Source organism: Alosa pseudoharengus, unplaced genomic scaffold, assembly GCF_046254945.1.
Source record: "Alosa pseudoharengus isolate Yale_2024_CS ecotype anadromous, Long Island Sound unplaced genomic scaffold, YU_APseudo_1.1 YU_APseudo_1.1_scf_12, whole genome shotgun sequence".
Taxonomy (NCBI): Eukaryota; Metazoa; Chordata; class Actinopteri; order Clupeiformes; family Clupeidae; genus Alosa; species Alosa pseudoharengus.
Genome location: NW_027468587.1, coordinates 33,148,245 through 33,172,126, shown reverse-complemented (window position 1 = coordinate 33,172,126; position 23,882 = coordinate 33,148,245). Strand labels below are relative to the sequence as shown.

Genomic DNA, 23,882 nt, shown 5'->3' with positions numbered 1-23,882 from the left:
CGACACCGGACGAGTTGACAATCAGGGTCCTTGCTGTCTGCGTCGCCTGACGCGAATTACAAAGTGTACTATCGCTTTAATAATTGCTGACGTCTGCGACGCAGCGCCATTGTTTAAACAGACTGCAGCACGAGCCAGCGAATACTGGGCACTTAAGGTTGAGGCTTGTCAGTTCGTTATAAGTAGCTTAAATATCCAACAACGCTAGTATCAGTTTATGAGAAGTCACTGGACGACTAGAGGAGTGAATTAACAAGACCTGTTCGTTTCCGATGCCAACACGGATTACGGATTGAGTGATCTTCGGAAGATAGGCCTCCGCTGGATAGTGGATAGCCTACAACTTCAGACGCTTGGCGTGCCGAGCCATGTGGAATTTGGAGCATTTCGAGTTACCTGGATAATCTTGCGACGTGAAAACGCGAGCTTGGAGCAGCTTGGTGTTAGAGCCTTGAAGTATGCTGGGGTGAGCAGGCTATAGCATAATCGATAGTTGTAGCCTACCCTTGCTCTGAGCAGTGACCTGAAAACGCTGGTGAACCAGGTGGCTGTAGCCCGTGGACTGGATGTAGCTTTCGGATGGTTAGTAGTGAAAACCCCAGCTCCATTACGTCTGCCAACCGAGGCTTTGCGACTCCAATGATTTCGCGAACGTCGGAGCGTGTGACGTATGGAAAAGGAGGTCGGCTTAAAGGGGTGGTTCAGGATTTTGGACATAAGACCTCATTTCCAAGTAAGCAAGTGTGATATTTATCAGTGGAGACCGTTTTCAACACGTTTCATCCAGTCCTTCTAATTGCAGAGTTCGCAGGTGCTAGGCTAGCGCAAGTCAACGGTATGTGCTAGCCTGCCACTAAAGACAGTCTTACCCACTCTAAACTACACCTGAGGCAAATTCCAGACAATCGATGTAAATGTCTGTGTTGATAGAATAGTGTAAGAAATACAACTACCCTTGCATCGCGTTGCAATAGTTATACTTTGGTCCCTGAAGTTGTTAGTAGTCATTTTGCAACTCAGCGGCGGACTGCTATTACCAAGGCTACTACTAGGTATCCCCATTGGAGTGCGCTTTATTGTTTACTTTTCGGCGCAGTACTACTAACCGGAGAAGTATAATTCCGCCGCTGCTAAGAAACTAGTCCATCAAAATGTAATGCGATCGTTGAAATGCAAGGATAGAATAACATTAGAAATAACACTATCAATACAGACATTTACATCGATAGTCTGGCGTTATAATTTGTTTGCCTCGGGTGTACTTTGGAGTGGGTAAGACTGTTTTTAGTGGCAGGCTAGCACATACCGTTGACTTGCGCTAGCCTAGCACCTGCGAACTCTGCAATTAGAAGGACTGAATGAAACGTGTTGAAAACGGTCTCCACTGATAAATATCACACTTGCTTACTTGGAAATGAGGTCCTATGTCCAAAATCCTGAACCACCCCTTTAAATAGGCATACCCTGCGGCGGCAGTGGGTGAGTTAATTGCTGTCAATCATCCCGCAGGCTCCTCCCGAACTTTGTTTAGAAAACATCATTTAGCCCATCACTTGATGCATTAAAATGCTGCTTATTGTTTGTCAGGATAGTTTTCACGGGTTTCTTTTAAAAATATGAGCTATGACAGAAGTTGGGTATCAATGTTATATATTCCATACCATGGCACTGTTTTACTGGTTTATTTCACAAATATACATGCATTCATACATGCATTCATAAGTATCCAGCTACATTTAATAAGTTCAGTTTATTTCTTTAACTGAACTTATTAAATGTAGCTGGATACTTATAAACGCATGAATGCATGTAGGCTATATGAAATTACTATTGTGGCTATATATATATATAGCCACAATAGTAATTTTAGCAACGCCATATTTTGGGTGGCCCGCGAAGACCCAGTGGTTGTCCTGTCTGGCCCACTTGGTAATGAAGTTGAATAGCCCCGCAATACTAGATTAAGTATCACTATTCAAACCTGCATGTGGAATCTACATGCCTGAAGCTGCCTGTCTACACTTGATGAATTCATAATAACAGCTTCAGGCAGTTGTACTACGCAAGGGCTTAGAGAAAGGTGATGCCAACTCATATTTGTTATTGTTTTATATACAGTTTCTGTAATGAACATGACTTTAACAGCAGCAGTTAAAATTAATGATAAATTAAAGATGACTTTGTTATGACTAACAAAACATCAACATCAAATAGATATAACATCAACATTACTTATCAATATCTATTATTCTTTGTTACCAAAAGGTTATTTTTTATGTTGTTGCAGCTATTATGTTTGCTGATGGTAGTAGCTGCAACCATTTCTGCCATTCAGTCCTCATCATGTCTTATCTCCTTGGCAAAGGCACACCAAATGCCTGCCATCATTACTTCCTGCCAGCGAAAGTGCTCATTGTCACTGTAATTCAGAGCCATAAAGAAAGGCAAAACACACCATCCATGAAGTCTGGGAGGGAAACAAATTGCACCTGGCAGCTAGTGGGAGAAAGAACAAAAGAATGGAGCACAGACGAGTGCATTAATCAGAGGCTGCCCTCACCGGGGCGCTGTCTGAGGGCAGGGAGCACGGCGCACGGACACGCTCGACTACGGCGGTGATTTACAGCGAGTCACTGGGAGGGAGGCGATCAGAGCGGCGGAGTCTGACTGGACGGCCTGGGGGGAGGGGATGGTAAATAAGGTCAGGAGAGGAGCAGAGAGGAGCGGGGCGAGGAGGAGATGGAGCTCTAAACAAAGGCAATAAGGAGCTGTTAGCTCCCATACACTCCACACCAGGAGCAGATGACCAGCCCAGTCGACAGCAGGACAGAGAAGGGACCGGAGGTGAGCACAGCCCTATATGACCTGCTCACAGTGATGGCCATAGGACTTCAAATCTTTATGACCTGCTCACAGTGACAGCCATAGGACTCCAAATCTTTATGACCTGCTCACAGAGACAGCCATAGGACTCCAAATCTATATGACCTGCTCACAGTGACAGCCATAAGACGCCAAATCTATATGACCTGCTCACAGTGACAGCCATAGGACTCCAAATCTATATGACCTGCTCACAGTGACAGCCATAGGACTCCAAATCTATATGACCTGCTCACAGTGACAGCCATAGGACTCCAAATCTTTATGACCTGCTCACAGTGATGGCCATAGGACTCCAAATCTATATGACCTGCTCACAGTGATGGCCATAGGACTCCAAATCTATATGACCTGCTCACAGTGATGACCATAAGACTCCAAATCTATATGACCTGCTCACAGTGATGACCATAAGACTCCAAATCTATATGACCTGCTCACAGTGACAGCCATAAGACTCCAAATCTATATGACCTGCTCACAGTGATGACCATAAGACTCCAAATCTATATGACCTGCTCACAGTGACAGCCATAGGACTCCAAATCTACATGACCTGCTCACAATGACGGGCAATGGAGCAGCAGGCATACTATACATGCTCTATTCTACCTTTCTGATAGCATAAGATGCCACTCCCAACTTTTGGCTTCTGGCTCAACAAGCAGCACTGAAGCCTGTGCATGTCCTTGCTCTCAGTGCAACCACACACATTAAAGGTCTCATTCACCGAGAAACTGTTTAATACTTGTTCCTTTCGAAATACTATAGCTCACTCCAAGTTGCATATGCATGCTGCACGTGAAAATGATCTTCTACCTCCATTGCCCGCATTAGCCAATGAAAAAAAATACACAGAAAAACAAGCGAATCAGAAAGAGCCCTTCCCTGTGACGCCGCAGGGAAAACAATTATCCATGGCCTCGCCCACCTTGGCTTGTGACTGCCCACAGGAAGATTTTGCGGCCAGGAGATTGTCTCTCTGCAGCTAGTAGGAGCTAACAGCAAGTTGCTAACATGGCGGAACAAATTCGTGCCTGTGTTATTTGTGGCAATAACACATCAATGTTGCATGTCTTGCCTTAGAAAGAAGAGTTTAGGAAGAAATGGTTGGAATTTATCGTTGGAACACCACCACCGAAGTATAGTGCAACATTAGTTCTGTGTTCCAATCATTTTGACCACACTCACTGCCTACAGTTAGCAAGTGGTTTTGCATCGATGTTCTGAAAACCTGGATCTGTACCGTCACAACGATCGACCACCAGCTCACAGGCTGTAAGTACAAACAAACTTTTCCACCTAACGACTGTTACAAAATAGCATGTTCATGTTAGCATGCATGAAAAGGGCACAAGCTAGGCTTAGGCTAGCCTATATTACAGGAAGCTACCAGGCACGTAACTGAAGTGTTCTGTTCGCGACGTGTAAAATCTGAGAATGTCTAATAGGAAGGGCTCTGGTAAAAACCATTAGAGGAATTGTCTATTTTTTCGAACGTAGCCTACAGGCCACTAACGCGCCAGGTGTAGCTACTTCCATTGATTAGGCCTATTAGAAGCTAAATGTTGCAGAAGACTGAATGCTTCAGTTACGTGCCTGGTGTAGCTACATTCATAAGAGCTTGTTGAACCTATAATCTTATAACCTAAGCGTTAAACCACAAATAATAATATTAGCAACAATATCTTATGCTCAACTAAGTATGGGTATTGTCAGAGACTTTCTAATGTGGAGACAAAGCACTCAAAAAATACTCCATAGAAAAATGCATGGGGCTAGTTTGTCACGCCAATATGGCCGTTGTCTACACATCCCACCCCTCCCTCGGCAAAACGTCGACATGTGAATACATTGAGCCAATCATGTGGTGTGATGTGAATACATTGAGCCAATCATATGGTGTGTTGTGAAGACATCGTGCCAATCATGTGTTGTGATCTCGCTGCTGGAGCAAGATTGGTGTCGTGAAGCCTTGCGCACGCACATTTCTGCCGAAATGGATGCCCGACGAGGTCCCAAAAAGCGTTGTCATATGGCCGCCGAGTGGAGGGACTTGCCTAAAAGGACTTTGGTATTGTTCTAGTCTAAACAGGGAAAATCAAAAACACAATACCCGTGCACTATTAGGCTAAGTTGCTATCACTAGAGCTCAGGTATTTACACTTCAGTCTAATTTATGTCTTCTTGCCATTATTACATTGACCTTTGTAGGCCTACAATGATGTTTTGTTTGATTACTTGCTGTTTACTTAGTGTTTAGTATGTCTTCCAGAGCACATCTTCTTGTCGGGCTACACAGCTTTCTAGCCTACATTAGGTCATCACGTTAGAAGCAAAGGTTTGTGATCTAACTTTTATATGCTAGTTAGTTTCTAGAAGTATTTTTCTAGTAGGCTAATACAGGTTCTTATGTGCTCGTCAATGTTTAATGGGAAAGTCAATTCATGGGTTTCATCAGGTCACTTTCCACGGGTGTATAAAATCAATAATAATAATAATAATAATAATAAGCTTTATTTGTATAGCACCTTTCATACACAGAATGCAGCTCAAAGTGCTTTACATTTGAAGCATGTAACAAAATAATAGTCAGTCAGTCATTATCAATCACATTTCTTCATTGCTGGGGCCGTTTATGATCCACTCAGCAACATATCAAAAATATAGAAAATGACATGTCATAAGACTGGCAGCCTTAACCCTCTTACCCCCCACAAGCACGCCATATGGCAACTGTGGCAAGGAAAAACTCCCATATTCCAGGAAGAAACCTTGAGCAGAACCTGACTTAATAGGGGGAGCCCATCTGCTTCTGGCTGGCTGCGCCCTCCAATAGCAGCAGATGTAGAATAATCTGAAAAAGTAGTCTACAGGATAAGACGAGTTAACTAAAAGCTTTCCTGTACAGGTATGTTTTCAGATCTTTTTAAAAAATATTTACTGAACTCGCCTGCTTGATGTACAGAGGCAGGGTGTTCCATAGTTTGGGGGCATAATGGATAAAAGCAGCTTCTCCACTTTGTTTGTGGAGCACTTTGGGTACGATTAAAAGATTAGAATTGGATGATCTAAGTTTCCTTTGTGGTTGATAAGATATTAAAAGCTCAGAGATATATGAAGGTGCTGTGCCATTCAGAGCTTTGTAAGTAATTAACATAACCTTAAAATCAATTCTATAGGAAATAGGGAGCCAGTGCAGTTCAGCCAACACAGGGGTGATGTGTTCTCTCTTCTTAGTCTTAATTAAAAGTCTAGCCGCAGAGTTCTGTATGAGTGCCAATTTCTTTAGATGTTTTTTGGGAAGACCAGTGAAAAGTGCATTGCAGTAGTCTAACCTGCTAGTGATAAAGGCGTGAATTAGTTTTTCTGCATCTTGTTGAGTTAAAAAGGGCCGCACTTTGGCAATGTTTCTCAAGTGGAAATAGGCTGTTTGAGTAACTTTACTGATATGGGGCTTAAAACTTAACTCTGCATCTAAGATGACACCGAGGCTTGTTACTTTTGGTTTGACCTGGTGTGCCAAGTTCCCCAGATTTCTAAGAACAATATCTCGCTTTAGTTTTGGTCCCACCAAAAGTACCTCTGTTTTGTCATCATTTAGTTTCAGAAAATTTTTGCTCATCCACTGATTAATGGAGGTTAGGCATGCAGTGAGGGAGCAAAGGCCATCTGGGTTAGTTGGCTCCACAGAAATATACAATTGGGTATCATCTGCGTAGCTATGGAAGTTTACATTATGCTGACTTATGACATTTCCCAATGGAAGCATATATAGGGAAAATAGCAGGGGACCAAGGCAGCTCCCCTGGGCCACACCAAAAGGCAAGTCATGTTTTTCAGATACATGATCTCCTAGACTGATATAAAAATCTCTGCCAGTAATGTAGGTTTGAAACCAGTTTAGAGCATTATCAGAGAGACCCACCCACTTCGCAAGGCGGTGAATTAGGATGCTATGATCAATGGTGTCAAATGCCGCACTCAAATCCAGAAGAATAAGGATTGAGACTTTGTTTGAGTCAGTAGCCAGTCTGAGATCATTGACTATTTTTACTAGAGCCGTTTCTGTGCTGTGATTTGATCTAAAACCTGATTGGAATTTTTCAAGGATACTGTTTTCGTTGAGGAAGGTATTTAACTGATTACAAACAACTTTTTCAAGTACTTTGCTCAGGAACGGTAGATTTGATATAGGCCTGTAGTTGCTCAGATTGGTATGGTCAAGATTTGACTTTTTAAGTAAAGGTTTCACAACAGCGGTTTTAAAAGCAGTTGGAAATATACCTGTTTCTAATGAGGTATTTATTACCTTGAGAATAAAGGGAGCTAAGCTATCATATAGTTTTTTGAGGAATCTAGTAGGGATTGGATCTAAAACACATGTTGAGGAGCCGGTTTGAGTTATAATTTTACCAAGCTCAGATTGAGTAATAGTGCTAAAGGACCTTAATTTTGGGGGGCTGTTTTTGGGTGTACTATCAAACATATTACTTGTATTACCAATAGCCTCCCTTATAGAAATTACTTTGTTTTCGAAGAAGTCTGCAAATTCTTCGCATCTTAGAGAGGATGCCTGACTGAGTGTATCAAAAGGTGTTTGATGCAATAGCCTATCAATGGTAGAGAACAACACCCTAGAGTTTCCACTGTTTTCAGCAATTACCTTAGAGAAGTGGTTCCTTCTCTCATTCCGAATAGCTCTATTATAATTTGCTATTTTTTCTTTTAGAATGGCACGGTGAACCTGTAACTTAGTTTTTCTCCATGTTCTCTCAGCTTTTCTACATGATCTTTTTAGATCATGGATATTTTCGTTCATCCAAGGTGTCAGTTTGCTACAGGGCCTTTTTTTAGTCTTTAAGGGTGCCACTCTATCAAGCATAGCGCCTAATTCATGATTGAGAGCCTCTACCATTTGATCAATGGGATGATGTAAAATATCTAAATTTATGGAGTCTATAAGAGCTATGAACTGCTGTTCTGCTCTAATGTCCAAGAGTCGCGATTTGATTGCAATTTCGGGATGAATTTTTGGAGTATGTAGTACTATATTAAAAGATACACAATAATGATCAGACATATTTATATCATTTACTGATAAGTCTGTGACTTCTATCCCTCTAGAAATGACTAGATCGAGGGTGTTGCCAAGGTTGTGGGTGGGTCCTGTAACATGCTGCTTTAGCTCTAAACTGTCCAACACATTAAGGAACTTACTGGCTTTAGCATCAGTTGTCTTATTGACATGAATATTAAAGTCGCCATTTACAATTATCCGATCATAGCTAGTGATGATGAGCGACATAAGTTCAGAATACTGGTCGAGAAAGCCAGCCCATAGTTTAGGAGGGCGGTATAAGGTTAATAGAAGTACAGCTGGGTCAGCCTTCAGAGTGAGGGCAATGTACTCAAAGGAAGCGAATTCACCAAAGTTGACTCTAGTGCAACTATATTTGTTTGAGAGAATGGAGGCAATTCCACCACCTCGTTTGCCTTGTCTAATTGAGTGGAAGAAATTATAATTTGGGGGACAAGTTTCAACAAGAACAGCTTCGCTGTCTGAAGTCAGCCAGGTTTCAACAAGAAACAGAAAATCCAATTGTTTTTCACTAATAAAATCATTGATTGCAAAGGTTTTGGTAGTAAGTGCACCTATATTCAGTAAACCCATGTTAGCTGAAAATGCCTCTGGCTTTTGAGGAATATGCTGAGGTATGGAAAGAATATTTGTTAGGTTTCTAGTTTTAAATTTGTCTTTTCTTTTTACTATACGTTTGGTAGAAATCAACGTTGGAATAGAACTATAAGCATAAGTCATGCTATTGCATGAAGCAGCTTGATCTATGGTAGTAGTATTGTATGTTACCCTGCAGAAAACATTCTCAGACCCATCCACATGTATAATGCCATTCGAATCAATACCTGGGGGGCGTGAATCTGTAATATTTTCTACAGAATGTCAATGCCTCAGTGTGGACGCTATGTTGTCAGAGAGTAGCCTGGCTCCATGTTGGTTTGGGTGGAGACCATCACGCTTCAGCATACTGGGCCTCTCCCAGAACAAGCCCCAGTTGTTGACATAGGGGATGCTTAGGGAAGCGCAGTAGCGTTTGAGCCAGGTGTGGAGATCGAACAGTCTGGACCATCTCTCAGCACCTTTTCTGTAGGTAGGACCTCAAGCACCTCAATTATAAATGCAGACTGCATGGTGCTTGATTAATACACCTGTGTAAAGGGACCTGATGAAACCCATGAATTGCATAACAGATAGAATTGATATTACTGAATGTCTTCATGTGGGTACATACTTAGTACATCATACACCTTACCACAGTCACTAAAATATTTTTGTTTCCATTGTGCCAGTACAGTTTTGTGTGAGATAGTGCATGTCCTGTGTACTATTAGTATCTTGTAACTTGAAAGTAATACACATTTATTTACTTTAGGTACCCAAACAGAATACTTCATGAAAAGTATGAGTATTGATACAAGCACTTCGGATACACCATGGGCATGGGGGCCTGCTACCTCTACTCCCATCAAGCCTGTTCATCCAAGTTGATCAAGAGGAGGAGGAGGATGAAAGTGAAATCTCCACAATAACACCTGATGGCTCCACCTATGACCCAGCGCAATCAATGAGCAATGTAATAGAATCATCACAGCCAACAAATGTCTTTTGTGTGTTGTCCCTTTGGATCCCCAGGACAACACAAGCCGAAACAACAACTCAGACCTTTTTCCCTAAATAATCCCAGCACCATGTTACAAAGGATCTGTAGGCTAGATGTCTGCATCGTCTGGCAAAAAGAGGACATTGTTAATTCTGTACATAGTTTGGATGTTCTTGTTTTGTGTTTGCATTATTTTAAAAGACTGCAATATTACTGTTTGTCAGTACTGTTTGATGGACTCTATACATCAGATCACACACACAGAAAGATAGACAAGCAGACTCATGGCTGAAGAGATAAGATAGGCAGACAAACAGGTAGATACATCTTTTAGTAAATAATATCAATTGATTTAGTTTATTATCACTAATGACTTTTGCCTTTATTTTGAATGGAATCAGAATTTTTTTTTATCGTTTAATACATTTTGTTTGCACATTTTGCATGATTATTTACTAAACAGGATATAACATCAGCTGCTTTATGCTTAAAACATATTGGGTTTACTCTTTGATTGAAGTCCAGCAGATGTGGGTTTTACCTATTTAACTCAGACATGCTGTTGCCCTCTATCCACTCCCTGCCATTCTGACTGGATTTGGAGGAAGCAGAGGTAACCGCCCACACCTGGCCTGTCTGTCTAGCTTAAACGTCCACACAGCAGTCTGGGAGCAGCAGAGCGTTCTCTGTGTTTCTGTGCCTCTCTCCCACGCTACAGCTCTCTCCATCTCGGATACCTGCCCATCCCCTGATGGGCTGCACATGTATTGCATGAGAAAAGCACATCAACAACATCTGCTACACATTTTGATAAAAAAAAAACGACTCTCGCCCTCCTCTATGATGATCCGGACTCAGATGCAGGATTGCAGTCACATGACTGCTTTTGTTTAATCGGAGACCAACTGTCCAGTCCAGTGGATGATGATGTCTTGAAAATACACATTTTCACTGTGACAAAACGCTCCCAATACTGGGCTGATGACCATGCCAAGCAGGATCTTGCAGGACCCTTCAGGACACCAAACACACATCACAGAATCCTTCACTCAGTCCACACAAGTACTGGCACCATTAAAACACATCTCCGCTCCTCACACCCCCTCTCCCCACACCTCTCCTCTGTCCTCCTCTGAGGTGCAGCTGTCTCAGGTCACATGACCGTTGCTAATGGACTGAGCGCGCTCCAGTGAGAGACCTGTCGGTTTCATCAGGGCCAAGCTCTTTAACATGCAGACAAGCCGCTGCTCAGGATTGCCTTCAATTACTTCACCACATCACACGACATATTGTAGCAAGCCCTGCCTTCATAGTGCCTTCCTGCTGCCTGCTGCTGAGACAGAGAAATGCACAGACAGACAGATATACACACAGGCAGACCATATAGACACACATTCACACAGATAAATAGACACACAAGCATTCACATGCACACATACATACCTACATGGTCTATAGAGAAAGACAGATACACCCACAGACACATGCACAGAAACAAATAAAGCCCAAATACCCCACACATACCACACATAAAATCAAAACCCCACACATGCCACACATACAAATCAAATATGCCACACATACAAATCAAATACCCCACACATACCACACATAAAAATCAAATACCCCACACATACCACACATAAACCCAAATACCCCACACATACCACAAATAAACCCAAATACCCCACACATACCACAAATAAACCCAAACACCCCACACATACCACAAATAAACCCAAACACCCCACACATACCACACATGAAACCAGAAGCCCATGTACACATACTGTATAAACATACTCGAGCGGAGACACACACACCAAAACAGATGCACACATCAGCACGCTAGAGAGATGACAGCATGTACTTCATCGCAGATTGTGACCGCTTGCCTGTCCAACACACTAAACGCCTCGAGACGCCTCGAGTTTAACACGCAGTCTGCGATGAGCTGACCCTTGCTTCTGCCTCACTCGTTAAGTAGTAAGAGTGACCGCTCGAGCGCAGAGCATCCGGCGGTTCACACAGTGACAGACGACTTCACCTCACACAGACCTCAGACCAGCCAGTCTGAAATCCTGCATCACTCAGGGACCACCATTTGGAGTCATGCGACGGTCCCCTGTCTCTCACCCTCACATAAATCATTCATTGTTAACACACTATGTGCCTGCATGAATGTGACTTTCCACAACTCATCTTGCAGTGAGTGGACACTCAGGTGGGGGTGAAGTGAGCGTAAGCAAGGCAGACATTCCCGACTGCGTCCCCTGAGAGGCCCTGAGGCGGGAGAGTGGGGTCATCTGTGGCGCCAAGACCCAAAAGGTCTCGTCCACAGAGTTAGAGTAGGCTGAATGTAAGGCTTCATTTGGTGCACAAACCTGAACGCACTCAACTGCACAAACTCCCTGCTCCCATCGGCCCCCATTGGATAATTAACCTCCATTTAATGATTTACACAGAACATCAGAATAATGATGAGCAGGAACGCTCATACGACAGGTTCTAATGACCTGTGGCCTTGTTAAAGCCAGAGCACTGCAGCATTCAGATCTACCCAGATAGGAGATGCCTGGGGAACAGCTCTGATTTGGACGGGGCCCTCCACTGGCCAGGGTCCAGCAGCGGATCAGAGGCGGATCTGATTCACTTACCTTTTGGCTCACCAGCCCCACCGGGCAGACACCAGGCAAGACAAGACAAAGAAAACAGAATTAGCTGCCTCAAACAACACCTTGATGAGCCCCCTGGATCAATAAGCCATTAAAAGCTGGGGCGAAAAACGCTGGCCTCTGTGTGTGTGTCTGTCTGAGCGACTGAGCTTTTGTGGAGGGGCGGCAGGAAGGCATGGCCCTGGAGGTACCCACGGCGTTTCCTCACGCTCCCTCCTCTTCCTCGGGTAGCCAGAATGCTTCCTCATCTCTCATTCTCACCCATCTCAGACGCCCGCAGCATGTCCTCATCACATGGGCAGCCGTGGCCTACTGGTTAGCACTTCGGACCTGTAACCGGAGGGTTGCCAGTTCGAACCCCAACCAGTAGGCACGGCTGAAGTGCCCTTGAGCAAGGCACCTAACCCCTCAGTGCTCCCCGAGCGCCTGCTAGTGTTTCACTAATTCACGGATTGGGATAAATGCAGAGACCAAATTTCCCTCACGGGATCAAAAGAGTATATATACTTATACTTATACTTATAGACCCTTTCAACAAGGTAAACAAAAACAATGCTTGAACATTCTATTTGGGCCCCAATCTACTTCCTCTGCATTAAGATACATTAAGAATATGGAATGTTAAAAAGGAAGTCTTGTGGGGCCAACTGTAAGGCCCGTCTTTTGCCCAAACCTTATGCATTTCTAAAGAATGCCTTTTTGCATTCAATTTACATGTGTGGATGCCTGCGTTTGATCTGTATTGTCTTAGCTGGCCATGGCCAAAGATCCCCAACACCCGCTCATGCATAAAGTGACCATTTGGTCCTTATTCTGGCCCCTCTACTGACAGATAACTCAGTCCTGGGCCTACTTGATGTCTTGTGGTGAGATAGGCCAACCTCATTATCATACAGTATTGCTCTGTAAATATGTGTTGTGAATAATACATTCATGTTTGGTCTTGAATTAATACTTGTAATGTGGGCAACAGTCTGATTATGGTTTTGGTACAATTGAATGTATCTGTGCATAGTTGTAGATTAAGAATTAAACTGTAGCATAAAGTTATGATATCCACCTGGGCCACACCCATCCACCTCAGACAACAAAGGCTCTGATGAGTCGGGGGTGGCCCAAGTGAATGATAAAAGTGGAGGCTCTGGTCCTCCTGGGTTTCTCTTCTCTGCTCTGCTCTGCTCTTCTCTGCTTCTGTCTTCTTTCCCATCTTGGGGCTTCTTTTCCCATCTTCTCTTCTTTTCCATCTTGGACCTCTTCTCTGGGTCTCTCTCTTTTCCCCCTTTCTCTCTCTCCCTCTTTCTCTCTCCCCCTTTCCTATCTCTGGGTTTGTATTGTTTTATCTCGTGTATCAGTTATCTCTAACTTGTCAAGTTTACCTCTGTGAATTGGTTAAGTTTCCTTTATTACCATTTGCTACTTTGTTACAGTAGACCATGTGAGTTTACTTGTACATTCAACTGAAGTGATATTGGTTACATTTACCTTTAAGACTTAATGCCTATTAAATTGTTCATTTGCCTACCAATAGTATATCTTCAATTCTCGTAGTGTGCCATGCCATTCTCCTCCATAGCTGAGAGACTAGTTACTTGGTAATTGATTGGTGATACAAATTATTAATCAAATGGAGTCAGATCAACGAGTATGTAATAACATCATTGCCATTTAACTCTTCACCCTATTTGTCCACACAAGCTCCTTTAAGTGATGATATAGCTCGAAGTCTATATGTTTCCGAGGCTATATATAGGCTACATATATATACATCATTTCTGAGCGTTTTCTTACAGTGGTGACCCCAACTATGATGCTGATAATGGAACTCTCTTGAAAGGGTCTATACATGCCTTCCTCCTCCAGCGCAGCCATTTTGATTAGGTCTCCCTCAGAATTGAGATGCCGCAGGTGTGTGCCCGCGCGGGTCCCCAAAGGATCCATTTTTTACAAGGTGAAAGACAAAAAAAAAACTGCGACAGCAGCGCACACAGCCCTCTGCCCTACCTGAAGTCTTTTCTTGGCTTATTGACTTCTCTGCCCTTCAGTGCTTAGTGATTTCTGACATCCCATTAATATGGTGATACCCAGAGATCCTTGGCTCTGACCCACTATCTCCTGCACATGTCAGCAGCGGCATTCCCCCCCCCCCATAAAGCCAAACCCACACACCCATATTCATGCTGATATTTCAATGCAGGATTTTGTCAAAAGGACAAATCAGGGAGTGTTATCAGAATGTGGGTACGCATTGTGACTAGAGTGGCACAGATTCACTTGCACAATACCCACTGGGAGAAGACTCATGACAATGTGCACTGCTGTTCCCTAGGAAACCGCCGCTTTTATTTCCATTGCTTGCACGGCCGGGCTTTCTTACCGTCGGTACGGCAGCAGCAGCGCAGCAGACAGGAGAAGGCAGAGATAAGAAACATGCTTGCACTCACACACCGTCATGCACACACACACACACACACACACACACTCACGCACACACACACACACTCACGCACCCTCACTCTGCCATCATCAATCCCTGCCACACATCGCCAGATTCATTCCGCTTAAGTGGAGAGCCAGTTCTGTGCATATTCTGGTAATTGGGCCAAACACGCCCGCGTGCATCCCAAGCCACTGCAGGCGAAGTGCTGGAATCAAACGCCTTTTGATTTGGCATTTATCAGCCTGCGTGCATCTGCGTTGGCCTGCTCCGCACTCCTTTCCCACCTGAATTATTAGCCGTTTGATCCAACTCCGGCAGGCGCCGAGCCATGGCAGATTCATGTTGTATTCATGCACAAGGAAACACTACACAGACACAGACACAGACACACACACACACACACACACAGGCTCTGTAAGGCGAATTCAGCCAGAGGTACAAACATGTCACTCTGCTCAAGTCACCATTTATGCCTCAAACTGCAGAGAAAACCGACTTGTGAAGACTGAGCATAGGGAGGAAACATCAACGCCAGGCCATTAGGGAAAGGTCAACATGCTCATCAATAATGAATATCCACACATCCAGGCAGACACTACACCACAAGAAACACCTTAGACCAGACAACTATGAGCAACTGCAAAGAAACTAAATTACAACATTGTGTCAACGAGTATGTGGTGGCACAGCACTAATGTGCACCGTGTCAAGAGAGACAAAATAATGTGAAATGACAGCATGGAGGCTGGAATCCTCCCTGAATATGGTAGGGAATATTAAAGAGGCATGTGGATTAAAAAACAGTAGCATTTTAATTCTGACCTTTTCTGAGAGAAAGGACGGAGTCAAGGCCCTTCATGGATTCGTAAAGGCAAATAGTGTTTGGATGAAGGTCAAGTTTGATTGAGAGTGGATTTTATTCATTCGGACGGGCAGTAAGGTCCACTTCACACACACAGGCACACACACACACACACACACACACACACACACACACACACACACACACACACACACACACACACACACACACACACACACACACACACACACACACACACACACACACACACACACACACACACACACACACACACACACACACACACACACACACACACACACACACACACACACACACACACACACACACACACACACACACACACACACACACACACACACACACACACACACACACACACACACACACACACACACACACACACACACACACACACCATGACCAGAACTCCTTAAATCTCTGAACTCCTGTGAGGCTTACAGCAAATAGAAATTGTGCAAAAAGAATCAACTCCTGATGACACATTTTCTGGCTAGAACATGAAAAGACCTTTTTGATCCGAGATGGGGTGTTCATATACACTACACAGCATGAAGTTAAGGCAACAGAACAAGTCCAACACACACTATAAAGGCACTGCTTCAGATGACACCTTCCACCATAGCACAGACTAGGATAGACCCAAACATAACACAACACACACATCATTTCATCTACAATTACTGTCTCAACAACAAAGCAACTCCCCTCTGATCATCTCTTCACAGCTTCTAAGGTGTGTGTGTGTGTGTGTGTGTGTGTGTGTGTGTGTGTGTGTGTGTGTGTGTGTGTGTGTGTGTGTCCCCGTCCATCCTAAGCACAAGGGTCAGAATGGGAGTGCCACTCTCGGACGATAATGGCAGGCTTTATGAAGGTGAGTCAATAGCATGGCTCCACAACTCCTCTGCAAACAGTGATGCAGCAACACACCTCTCAGCTATCTCACAGAGGGAGAGAGAGAGGAGGGGGGAGAGGAAGAGAGAGGGAGAGAGAGGGAGAGAGAGGGAGGGTGGGGGCAGAGAGAGAGAAGACAGAGAGAGAGAGAGAGGGAGAGAGAGGGAGGGTGGGGGCAGAGAGAGAGAAGACAGAGAGAGAGAGAGAGAGAGAGAGGCAACAGAGGCCATTTGCTCAGCCCCCTTAGGTGCAATGCAAACATCAGCAGGTCAGCTCTTAGTAACTATGGCAGCACACGTGATGCGTGAGAATCACAACTCAAGTAAAGCAGAGCCATCACAGTACTGTATGTGGTGTGTGTGTGTGTGTGTGTGTGTGTGTGTGTGTGTGTGTGTGTGTGTGTGTGTGTGTGTGTGAAAGTGTGGTGTGTGTGTGTGTGTGTGTGTGTGTGTGTAAAAGAGGCTGGTACTTAAAAGCCACTGCAACTCCTGGAGTGGGTAAACGTCATAAAACAGTAGTCTAGTGTAACTGCCAGACTATAATTACACATCTCTGGCCAGAGTGACAGTTAGGCTTGTGGTTAGTACACAAGCATGTCGTCCGTTATCAGCTCTTTGCAGGTGCTACACACGGTTTAGCTTACTGATAATTAGCACGTCACGCCGTGCCCAATGCTAGGTGATAACAGTGCAAGAGGCACTCTTTATTACACGCCGTCATTTGGTGTTGGCTGGCAGACTTGGAGGAGTTCTAACCAGGTTGCATTTTTGAGTTTGTGTTGTGAGTGAGGCAGGCTGACTGACAGGCATTCTCCATCTGTCTGGCCATATGGCATCTGTTCATTATGGTGACACTCTGTCAAGGGCTCAGAAGCAGCATGGCACATTGCTGATATTTTTGTTCCCATTCTGTCTCATCACTGTAGTCCATCACTGCACTTGCTATATAACGCTGTATTCTTTCTGTCTCTCTTACTCTTTTCTTTCCTTGGGTTCTCAGTAAATCCCTCTCTCTCTCTCTCTCTCTCTCTCTCTCTCTCTCTCTCTCTCTCTTTTTCTCTCTGTCTGTCTCTCGAATCAAAACAAGTCAAATGATGCTTTATTGGCATGAATGAATGAAGTCTCCTGCCAAAGCTTCAAGTTTGAGACTATATGGAGTGCACATTATAATATAGATTTAACATGCATGTTGCAAGATGCAGATAACATGCAAGATGCAGTCTCTCTCTTCACCTCTCCCGCCCCCACTTCACCCTCCTCTCTCTCTGCGCTCGCTACTTGACAGCCTCCCTTCCTCCTTACCGGCCCCTCTCCAGTCCTCAGCACCCATGATAGCACTGATAATTAGGCACGGGGACGAGAGGAGAGGAGAGGAGAGGAATGGATGATTGGAGAGTGGGCAGAAGCCGAGAGAGAGCCAGCACTTGACAGCAGGCCCAGGGATAATGAAGAGATTGTTTTTGGAGGAGGAGGAGGGAGGAAGGCAGTGTCTGCAAGAGAAGGGGTGTGTTGAGGGGGGGGGTGGAAGGGAAGGTTGGGGGGGGGGGGGGGTCTTTTCAGATGACGGACCGCAGCTAGGTCCCGGTGCGATGCGCGTTCCTCGGATATGCACCAATTACTGGCCTCCGCTCCCCCACAGCGGAGAGGAGTGAGTTCCCCGGCCGCCCCACTTCAGGCTAATTTAATAGCCGGGGGAGCTCAGAGAGCCAAGGCTGCCCAGCTCAGGCCAGACAGCGCCGGGCGTGGTGGCAGCCGTGCTAACCGGAGCTGACAGTTTCTCATTTCACCAATTTGGTTAGAACAAAGTGGAGGTGTCTGCTTTACGGAGAAGCAATCCAAGAAGGCTCTATATTACACACACACACACGCACAAGGCACACCTGGGATTGAGGTCTTTGAAAGGAACCCAAAAATGAAGCCTTGTCTTATAAAAATGCTATAAAAACCAAGAAAAATATTTTAGGATATGCTTGGTCTAATTTCGAAACTGGGACACCACTTTGAAGCACCAGTAAATCAAATTTAGCTCTTTCGGAAATCAGCCGTGGCACCTTTCAGACATCAGTGAAGAGGGTGTTTGGTTCTATTTTGGTTCTATTTTGGTAGCACTTCCTATATGAAATGAGGCCTGTTTAAAAGGCCAGGCCTTCCCATGGCAGCACAGGTCTCTGTGGATTGGTGTCGTGAGGAGCCTGGGGTGTGGTCAGGCTCCTGTGTTACACCACATCTCTGGACAGCCAAAAGCTGACAGCCTCCAGTTAGTCTCTCATGGATTCTTTCTCCTTCTCTCACATTTCTTTCTGTCATTCTCTCACTCTCTCACCAAGTTCTCTGTCCATCCATCTTCCCCTCCTCTCTTCCCGTCTTCTCTTTCTCTCTCGAAAAAGGACTTGATAGGTTGATATGTCTTTATTGGAAATTCTAATTCATCATGAGGATTTGGATAATCTAATGCAGTATGTGCTTGCAGTTGCAGCTTGCAGAAGTTTGAACTCTGTTTCCCTCTCTCTCCCACCGTCCCCCCCCTCTCTCTCTCTCTTTCCCTCTGTCTCCCTCCATCTCTCTCTTTCTCTCTCTGAAGTTTGTCGTTGTCTATTTCACACTCAGCAGCCCCCCCCCAGTGACTGGACCAGGCTTCTGAGTGTCCTTCAGAAGCGCTGCTCAGGCCCCTGTCGGACGCATGGCTCTGAGAGGGATCTTTCTCAGATTAGTGCTGATCCTTCACGCATTGGCGTCTCAGGTCGTGGGAGGAAAGATGGCCACCACGCACGTGCTCCCCAGACTCCCCTTGCATCGATGAACACAAACGACTGGCTTCTGGTGGACTGATGTGCAGCTGCCTTTTATCACTGGTCTGCTACTGCTGCTTTGATATGCAAGCGTTTGTTCAGTGTGTGTGTGTGTGTGTGTGTGTGCGTGTGTGTGTGTGTGTGTGCGTGTGTGTGTGTGTGAAATGTAAACCAAAGACAATCACAAATGATCAAACAAGCTCCTCAAATCACATGCATCCCATCATGCTTTGAGTGGAGATAGACTGAGTGTCTTTAAAATGGCTAAACGCTTTGTTGTTCCATTTCCAATTTAATCAGAGACACAGTGAGTAGAACACTCATTTGATTTATTTTTAACTCATTAAGAGAATGCCACTCTTTACTATTCTATTCCATGTTGTTGATGAGATTCTGTGATTCTGTAGGATGTTCATAGAGCTCTACAGCTGCTCTGTATGCTGTGTAATCTCTCCCAGACTAAAATGGATCTGGCACTGGTTCCCCAGCCTGGTGCCAGTCCTGACCCAAAGGCTTCGTCCATCTGGACTGGCACCACAGCAGGCTCCTCAGAAACCTATTTAACCTTAGCCTCTGGGTAGCACAGAACAGAGTTCTAGACTTGCTCTTTTACTTGGCTGTACTTTTGAAGGCATTACAGGCTCAATGTATCTGTTGATGATAGAGATGGATAGACAAGGAGTGACCTGAGGCGAAGAGCAAAAAAGATAGGGAGATGAGAGAGGAAGGGAAAGACAGGGTGAAAAAAGAAAGGGAGGGAAAGAGAGAGATGGCTAAAGTGGGAGAAACACCAGAGGCCTCAGAGATAGCACTGTCCACAGTGTGACTACACACACTGCTAACCCCCACCCCAACTACCCAGCACTACAATATATACAACCTCAGGCAGAAATGATGGAATCATCACTCTTGGAAGATGTCTAAATTGCCTTAAATTACTACATTTTTGCTAATTTCTTAAGCTGTGCTTCACAAAGCTAAAACTGTCATCTATTACAGAAAAATAGTTTTGAGGAACTTTTGTGATTTGTCTTTTTTCTAAAAAATAAAACAGCTGAATAAACATCCTCCAAGAGCGGTGATTAAATCATGTTTGCCAGGGGTTATACAAAGCTGGTATAAAGATTGCTACTTATAAATCAAAACATAAAATAATTAAGAGAATAAGAATTGTGAATATACATATCTATTCTTTTTGTATTGTACTTGTTGTGTTTGTCTATTCTGTTTAATTTTTATTGTTTTAAAAATATATTATTTTTCTTGTTTGTCCAGCAATTCTATTATGTTTACATTCTTGTCTTTTAATAGTCATAGTTAATATTTAATAACAAGCAAAGTTATTGCACTGTTCAATCCCTGCACTGTTCACTTTTGCACTACCACCATTGCACACACTCTACCATAGCACCTTGTCATGGTCAATGCCTCACATGGTCAGTCCATACCAGACCTTTGTAATCACTTTCATTTTTATTTATTCATATTTATTTCTGTGAGTGAATTTTATGTATGTGAGATATATGTGTTTGTTGTGTTTAAGCTGTGTATAAGCTACTGGATGACTACAATTTCCCTCGGGATGAATAAAGTATCTATCTAGCCTGATGGAAAAATCTGCTGGTGGCCTTGAGACATGGGTAAGTACTCACAAACTCAAAGTTGCCATCCTGGGGCACTTTCCAGTTGTCCGGGAAGATGATGCCAGTGATGAGGTACGACTCCCGCTTGACCTGGGTGTTCTTGTCCTGGGCCTTGACCTTTGACTCCTGTTTGTCGAAGTAGTCCATGAACGAGGGCCGCAAGGAATGCTGGGAAGTGATGTTTCCTGTGTGTGTGAGAGAGAGAAAAAATAATAAGCGCTTAAACTTCTCCCCAACCTACTGAATCATTGTGAGTGTTACCATGTCAACTAACCTCTTCACAATTTCAGTGACTAAATACATTATTTATATAAGCATCTCTTTCTGTGTCACTCACTCTCTCTCTATATATCTCTCTCTAACACACTTACACACACACAGACACACACACACATTTAAGATCATTCTAAAAACCAACAGTAGCTAAAATGAATATACACCCACTACATTTCCAAGCATCACAAATGATTGGATGGAAATGGCATGGAATCTTGAGAACATGCATTTCGGCAGGACAAAGTTTGCTTGACCTTGACAGATGAGTTAAGAGTTATGAGAGTGGTGTGTGTGTGTATGTGTGTGTGTGTGAGTGTGCCTGGAGAATATTATCCCTGGTGGAAGCTCTTCACACAGACGGTTGACTGAGTCCAGCAGCCCACACACAATCCCACACACTACTGCCCACTTATAGGTAGGTACACACACAGCTCTGACCGCCCACAGCCTGTGTGTGTGTGTGTGTGTGTGTGTGTGTGTGTGTGTGTGTATAGGTACACACACAGCTCTAACCGCCCACAGCCTGTGTGTGTGTGTGTGTGTGTTAGAGGGTGGGAGAGCAAGTGAGAGTACATGTATGTAGGTGTATGTGTGAGAAAAAAGATATAGCACGTGTTTATGTGTGCACCTGTGTGTGTGTGTGTGTGTACACATGTGTGTGGTAAAGTTAGGTGAGTTGAAGAGAGAGGGTGGGTGAAATATAAGTTCCAGTGTGAACTCCACAAGAGAATACAGAAAAAAGGAAAGCTAAGTTCTTAAAATGAGTGAAACAAGGAAAACATGTTCTTGATTGAAAAAAAAAACAATCAGAAGGAAGTAGAGCTCACATTTTTCATTCAGATTTTAGTATGATCCATATCATGGAGTAGGACTGTAAAGACCTTTCCCCTCATTAGGAGAGAGACAAAGAATTCCAGTTAAACTAGAAAACATCCTTCATTGTTTGCCAATAAATGAGACAAATAAAAAAAAAATCTGTTTTTATCTTGATAATGATGTTCTCTGTTGTAAAACTTCCCAGTCTACAAAGACAGCCTACGTAGCTCTTCACACCAATATCCCATTTGCGGATGCACCCCGTTATCCGGATCCGCTGCAGATTTAATGGGCCCCTGCTAGGCCCCTTCACCAATTTCATGAAAATCTGACAGGTCGTTTTTGTGTAATCCTGCTGTCAGACAGACAGGCAAACTAATAAACAAACCACGAACGAAAACATAACCAACTTTGCGGAGATACTTAGAAAAAAAAGACGAGTCAGTGGGCAAACCTCATCCATGCAGTTGTATACTGAAACAGGTCTGTACTGGCCTCGGGCCACATATGTGCCAGCGCTGGGCTGGAACTGGGCCAGAGCAGCTCCACAATCAATCGTAACCAAGGTAACCACCCTAAAGAGAATTTTGTATTTCTCAGAGCTCAGAGGGCCATAAGACACCCAGCACCCTCAATGTCTTCCAACTAGTTCATAAGTACATGTTCAGATGGGCCGGGGAACATTTGTCCAATTTGTCCAATTTCCCACAGCAGTGCTCAGCTGGGGCCTAAATACTCCGAGGCTGTCTGGGGCACGATCTGGCTCTATGGCTCACCCAGTCCTCTTACATGAGCACAAGTCTCAATCAGGGAGCCAAGTTATTGGGGGAAAGGAATAGGAGGCTCAGGAAAGCCCCAATGGGCTCGTCTGCTTCTGTGAGCCACTCCCGTGCGTTTCAGAGGGAACACAGCCACCCACGTCTTACATCCTCGACACAGAAACGTCAGAATGGATTTCACTGGCCACGGGGGTGTAGTGGACAGACAGTCACCACTTCTTTTGGGTCGCCCTTTTACGTCTTAGACTCTAACCCAGACAGACAGGAAGGCAGGCAAGCACACAGGCACACACACAGACAGACTGACAGACAGACATAGAGGCTGGCACCTTTTGTTCCAGTCAAGCAAGCTTTCTCCAGGGGGCAAGGGGCGATGGTCCACAGACACACACACAGACAGACTGACAGACAGACAGGAAGGCAGGCAAGCACACAGACACACACACACACAGACAGACTGACAGACAGAGGCTGGCACGTTTTGTTCCAGTGATGCAAGTTTTCTCCAGGGAACGAGGGCGATGGTCAATTTAACTGGCTTACTCTCCTCAGAGAGAAAAAATCAAGGGCCGCCTGTCATTACTAAACTGGACACATACACACTCACAACGCCCAGATAAGAAAGCCTACATGTTTAGAATGTGAACTAAGATGGCTTCCGTTCCGTCCCAGTATAAATTATGAAATCTCCCTCTCAGTCAGGACATGATGCGTCTCTACATCTCACAGCGAGCAGCTCGCCACTGCCTGTGCTCACTCAGCAGAAACACAGAGCAGCATTCCAAAATGAATCACCCATTATCACCTGTGTCCCTCCATTTTCTACGCCCTCGCTGAAAAAAACTGACACATTTCTTGCACAGCCTGTTTCACACTCTCCTCCCTGGGGTCACATCTTACAGAGTCTTCCCACAATGCAACATGGCATATGGCGCTGGGATGAAAGTACACGCCTGGTTGGCCTGGCATGATTGATCTGTCTTTCAACATGGCCATCTCCCTCTCTGCTCTATACACATCCATAACATAGGGATTTCAAAAGTAACAGATCTGTCCTTCATTGTCTTTTAAGAGTAAGAGAGAGAGAGAGAGACTGGGTTTCAACTCATCTGAAGAAAGGAAGAAGGAGAGGAAGAAGAGGAAGAAAGACCCACGTACAGGTGTGGA

General features: G+C 44.4%; 1 protein-coding gene across 1 annotated transcript in view; it reads right to left on the bottom strand.

The window, feature by feature from the left end:
- Positions 1–23,882, bottom strand: part of LOC143119423 (serine/threonine-protein kinase 3-like) — a 92,264-nt gene that overhangs the window by 14,719 nt on the left and 53,663 nt on the right. Inside the window, exon 10 of the mRNA XM_076280921.1 lies at positions 20,854–21,029. Coding sequence (XP_076137036.1) covers positions 20,854–21,029 — 176 coding nt within the window. The remainder of the gene's footprint in view (positions 1–20,853; positions 21,030–23,882) is intronic.